Here is a 5825-nt window from a genome sequence, read left to right on the forward strand (position 1 = left end):
CTTTCAAACTGATTTGATCAGTTAGAGCATGCGTCAGTTCAGTCTTCACCATAACTGAACTGATATATGTCACAACTGATTCCCTATATTTTCAGTTATTCAGTTAGACAGGATATAAAATATATTAATTTTTCTTAACGAAGGATTACTTCAAGTGTTTTTCGCTTGATTTATATCAAAATCGATTTAATTCATCAGTGTAAAAATTCTTAGAACACGAGCTACTGCAGCTCTTGGAGAATATTATGTTTGAAGCACCTCTAGGTGCCCAACACACGATCCTTCAAAAACATTCCATAAACGATCTTTAATCATGGCAGCCCCTTCATGTAAACATATATCATGTTTTTGGAACAAAAATCAAGCTTTAAACACATGTTTATGCATAAAACGAAAATAATGAAAAGGGATTCATGTTTTTCATGGAAACAATAATCAAATACATATTAGGTGTGATAGATGATAAAATGAAGAATTATGGCGTGACTTTGCGTATATAACGCACGAAAACACGTTGACGATGCGAATAACGGCTACGAGAAACCCTTGGCTGAATTTCCTCAAGAAAACCGATGCCTTCCTTGCTTGTTGATGCGTGTGTGCATGTGTTTAGAGGGTGCTAGGAGTCTTGTGAGGTTTAGGGGTGAGGGGCGTGAGTTTATAAAAATATGGGGAAGGATTTTGGACTCTAATTATTTGATAAATAATTTGTGTGCAAGCTTGGGCCCAATAGTAAGCTATACTAGGCTCAATAAGCCCAATAGTACATTTTAAAATTATTTCGTTTAGGACCGTTCGTGAAATTATTAGCTGAGTTGTCAAAAAATTTGTATTTTCGTTGAAAATCGAATACCGATAAAAATTACGTCTCGACGTATAAAATCGCCTCAAAACTCCTTATTTTCAAAAATAACAAAAAGTATCAACCTTATTTTAAATAATTAAAAACAATTATTTAATAAAAATATTTTCCATTTTTCAGCCATCGGTCTCCGTTCCTCGATCGCAACTCGAATAACCTTTAAAAATACAATTTTATGCATTCAAGTAGAAAACTACTTTAAAACCAGATAAACGTATCAAACATAATCAATTTAAGCAATAAAAATTATTTAATAAGCTATTTCTCATTTTTCTTAGATTTGCATGCAGTTGGATTACGTCGTTTTAATTTTGGACCTTACAAACCACCTTCCTGACAGGGTTTCTGGTGATACCCCAGAGATGAGCCCATCCAAATCGAGCTCACACCGGATCATGGGCCCCGGCCCATCCCTAGCCATGGTAGAAGGCCCATGACAGGCCAATGTATTCTCCTATAAATACCAGGTTTGAGTGTCCAACTCATTCAGATTTACTATATTGTTTTTCAGCAGCATCCTTAGCTGCTCTCCTCTTATATCCTCAGTCTCAGACTTGAGCGTCGGAGGCGCTATGCCGGGACACCCTTCCGACCCCTTTTTAATGGTCTTCTTCGTGATTTCAGGCTCAGGGCAAATTTGAAGCCTGCGTCTGGACTATTGTCATTTGCTGGAATTGGACCTTAAATTTTCAGTGAATATCACTTGGCGCTGTCTGTGGGAAATTTGAGTTGAGACGTAGAGATGGTAGGCAGAAGAGGAAGCAGAAGAACTAACTCAGCATCATCGCGTCCTCAGATGGACCCGAACAACCTCGTCTTGAGACAAGAAAAGAACAACATCATCATGAGGCGAGAGCCGAACAACCCCGTCACGAGACAAGGGATGAGCAACCCCGTCTCAATGAGAATTTTTGGAACTTGACCCTAGAACAGTTGGGCCAATTTATTACCCGAACAGTAGACGAGACCATGAAGAAAAACCAAGAGTCTATGTTTGCTGAAGAACAGGCCACTCGCCAGGAGCAAGAGGAAAATGCTAAGGGCCACCAGAGTAGGGTGGAAGAGACACAGCCCCTCCCAAGTTGGGAGAATATTGAGATGGGAGAGATATGGAAGGAAATTCGAATGTTGAGGCAGAAGTTGGGAAGTAGAGCGCCGGCAACCAAGAGAGGAAGTTCTTTTTCACTTGCCATTTTGGAAGAAGGCTTTCTCCAAATTTTCGACAGTCAAACGTGGGAGAGTACGATGGACATACTGATCCAGAACATTTGGGAAGGTTTGAGAACGCGGGTCTGTTGCATCAGTATTCAGATGGAGTCAAGTGTAGGGTGTTTCTGGGCACGTTGGTGAGGTCAGACCAACAATGGTTTAACACCTTGCAGCCCAACTTCATACAATCTTTCGAGGATTTTTTCGTTGCTTTCTTGCACAGATTCGCCAGTAGCAAAAGGCGCCAAAAAAATATTGAGCTTGTTTGTGATAAAGTAGGAAGAAGCTGAAACTCTGCGAGAATTCGTTCAGTGCTTCAACAATGCTGCGATGGAGATACCAGCGGCTACCGCTGACATCATGATCAGTGCTTTTACCCAAGGTCTGAGAGGAGGGGAATTTTTCAAGTCACTGCTCAAGAAACCTCCATCAAATTATGATAATATGTTATCTCAGGCGGACAAATATATAAATCTAGAAGATGCCCAGCGACATAAGAGGATGGAGCAGCGGTCTGGGGGAAGTAAAGTTGAGGGAGCATAGAGGGGAGGTATAAAGAGAGGTGCGGGAGATGGGGAGGAGGTTTTTTTTATATAAAGCTAAGGGCAGGGGACAATTCTCATCCCATGTTCCTCTGAATAGTAATCGTGACAAGGTGATGGAGGTGAGGGAGCCCAAGGGGAGGTGGGATAAGTCACAAAAGGTTGAGAGCAGTGCTAGATTGCCTCTGCGGGACAGACAAGAAGGATCCTCATCCGAGAGTCGACCGAGGTCTCGTCAGTCCCCCGGGCGAGGTCGAGGCCCTCCGTGGATAGATCAGAGGGTCGAGGAGCAGAGAAGGGAATGACGAGATCAAGATGTTCCTCGAGAGCCTATTGATCCGATGAGGAGAATGAATGAAGACAACCCTCCTACGAGAGGAATGATTCATATGATCTTGAGGGGTTCTACTGATGGAGACTTCGGGCGAGCTCGGAAAGCACACGAAAGAAGGTTGGGGAACTTTTAGATATACAGAGATGCAGACTTACCACAAGATCCCATCATTAGTTTTGGGTCGGAAGACCTCCGAGGCATTGTGCATGCGCACAATGATGCTTTGGTGGTAACGGCCACCATTGCCAATTACGATGTGGTAAGGATCTTTATTGATAATGGAAGCTCCGTGAATATTTTGTTCAAGAGAACGATGGATCAGATGAAAGTGGAAGGATTTGAGTTCGAGTTGGTCTCTACCCCTCTGTATGGGTTCGCGGGACAGGTCATTCAGCCATTGGGTCAAATTGTTCTTCCCTTATCCGTGGGGAGTGATCCTCAGAGGATAACCATGATGATAACCTTCGCGGTAGTAGACACTCCATCATTGTATAATAGAATCTTGGGACGGCCAGTCATAAAGGATTTTGGATCCGTAGCTTCCACCTGTCATCAGAAGCTTAAGTTTCCCGTGAGAAAAGTAGTTGGAGTCTTGTGCGGAGACCAAGAAGTCGCACGTCGGTGTTAGGAAGGGGTAGTGAGGGAGGAGAGAAAAATAAGCGTGTAGAGGTTAACATGATTAGAAAAGGAAGAAGTGGATGACTTAGTCCTGAAGAAGGTACGAGAAGAGCAGAGAGGAAAGTTGGACCCAAAGTGGGAGGGTCTTTTCAGAGTGATTGAGAAGCTTAAGTATGGAGCTTCTTACTTGGAGAATACTCAAGGCAAGGCTAAGACTTTAAAAAGACCCTAGAACTCTTACCACCTTAGGAAATATTACTCTTGACTTTATCGTGGATGTATTTTGTTTTTGAATTTGTCATATGTAATCGGTTGAAATTTAATAAAGTCAAGTACTTATATTAAGTTTGTGGATGTTGTTGTATTATGAGGATGATATGAGTTAAATTTTACCTACTTAGGCGGTGCCTAGTAGAGGAGCAGAGTTGGGGAGGAGAAAAATTAAATTTTACCTACTTAGACTACGTCTACTAGAGGAGAAGAGTTAGGAAGAGGTGTAATTTATTATTTTCCTGCTAAGACATCGCCTAGCAGATGAGTCAGAGGGTGAGGGTGTGGAAATTTTTATTTTCCTGCTAAGGCCAGCAGAGGAGTCAGAGGGTGAGGGTGTGGAAATTTTTATTTTCCTGCTGAGGCATCGCCTAGCAGAGGAGTCAGAGGGTGAGGAGGTGGAAGTTTTATTTTCCTGCTAAGACATCGCCTAGCAGAGGAGTCAGGGGGTGAGGATGTGGAAGTTCTACGTTCCTACTGAGGCATCGCCTAGCAGAGGATTGGGAGTGAGGATGTGGAAGTTCAACGTTCCTACTGAGGCATCTCCTAGTAGAGGAGTAGAGTGGAGGAGAAAAATTAAATTTTTCGGAGGTGAAAAATTAAATTTCCCTACTAAAGGATCGCCTAGTAGAGGAGCAGAGTGGAGGAGAAAAATTAAAATTTCCAACTAAAGTATCGCCTAGTAGAAGAGCAGAGTGAGAGAGAAAAATTAAATTTTTCCTACTACGGCATCGCCTAATAGAGGAGTAGAGGGGAGGAGAAAATTTAAAATTTTCCTATTAAAGTATCGCATAATAGAGGTGCATAGTGGAAGATAAAATTATATTTACCTACTAAGGCATCACTTAGTAGAGGAGCATAGGTGAGGAGATTGAAATTAAATTTTACCTATTTGGGCTGAGCCTAGTAAATGAGAAGAGGTGAGGAGATTGAGATTAAATTTTACCTACTTGGTTGAGCCTAGTAAAGGAACAGAGGTGAGGAGATTGATATTAAATTTTACTTACTAAGGCCCGGCCTAGCAGAGGAGTAAAAGGGTGAGTACGTGAAAATTTTACTTTCCTGCTAAGGCATTGTCTAGCAGAGGAGTTAGAGGGTGAGGAGGTTGAAGTTTGGTTTTTCCTGCTAAGGCCCGGCTTAGCAGAGGAGTTACGAGATGATTAGGTGAGAGTTTTATTTTCCTGCTAAGACATAGCCTAGCAGAGGAGTAAAGGGGTGAAGAGGAGGAGATTTCATTTTTCCTGCTAATACCCAACTTAGTAGAGGAGTCAAGAGATGAGGATGTGAAATTTTTATTTTTCCTGCTAAGAACTATTTTAGCAGAGGAGTCAAGGGCGCAGAGAAGTGGAAGTTATTTTCATTCAATGTTATTGATAACAAACAATGTTTACTGCTGCGAAAATTGTGGGGATCCATTGTATCTCCATTGTATCCTATTCGAAATAAAATTCTCAACGTACTGGGCGAGGATGTGCAGGCGAGGGCGAGGCTATTGGCGGCCTGGCGAGGGTGGTTAGGGGGAGCAGGTGATGGATGGGGCGAGGGCGTGCGGGGTGAAGTGATGGAAAGGCGGCGAGGGAAAAATAGGCGAGGAAGGAAGGTGCGGGAAAGGGCGTATGCGGCGCAAGGCGAGGGCTGGGAGTGGATATGGCACTGGCAAGGGGGCAAGGCGCTGGCAGGGAGCCGAGGGCTGGCGAGGGCGATATGGAAAGGCGGTGGGGTGCTGCGAGCAAGGGTGAGGCTTTGACGTGGGTGAGGGAAGATGAGGCTGGCAGCGCAAGGCGAGGGCTAGGAGTGGCTATGGAGCGGCGAGGTGAGAGTCGAGGGTTGTGGCACAGGCGTGTGGCGAGGAGGCTGTGCAGAGGGCAAGGGCTGCTGGAGAGGGTGGGGGAGAATGCAATGGCGAGGGCGTGGCTACGGAGTGGGCGAGGAGTGCAATGGCGAGGGAGAATGAGAGGCAGGCAAAGTTGTGAGGCGAGGGGAGAAAAAG

The 5825-nt window shown here is 44.0% G+C and overlaps 1 protein-coding gene across 1 annotated transcript; it reads left to right on the forward strand.

Moving 5' to 3' along the window:
• Positions 1-2642: 2642 nt before the first annotated feature.
• Positions 2643-3575, forward strand: LOC142534465 (uncharacterized). The gene is made up of 2 exons (XM_075641337.1): positions 2643-2735; positions 3081-3575. The coding sequence occupies exons 1-2, from the start codon at positions 2643-2645 to the stop codon at positions 3573-3575; spliced, it is 588 nt and encodes a 195-aa protein (XP_075497452.1).
• The last annotated feature ends 2250 nt before the right edge of the window (positions 3576-5825 follow it).

The sequence above is a fragment of the Primulina tabacum genome, unplaced genomic scaffold (assembly GCF_025594145.1).
Source record: "Primulina tabacum isolate GXHZ01 unplaced genomic scaffold, ASM2559414v2 Contig534, whole genome shotgun sequence".
Taxonomy (NCBI): Eukaryota; Viridiplantae; Streptophyta; class Magnoliopsida; order Lamiales; family Gesneriaceae; genus Primulina; species Primulina tabacum.

What these genes read in the sequence shown, in the direction of transcription:
- LOC142534465 (XM_075641337.1), top strand. Translation starts at nt 2,643, where the DNA reads ATGGGGAGGAGGTTTTTTTTATATAAAGCTAAGGGCAGGGGACAATTC. An exon ending in ATCGTGACAAGGTGATGGAG is followed by an intron (nt 2,736 to 3,080) that starts GTGAGGGAGCCC and finishes GGGAACTTTTAG; the next exon opens with ATATACAGAGATGCAGACTT.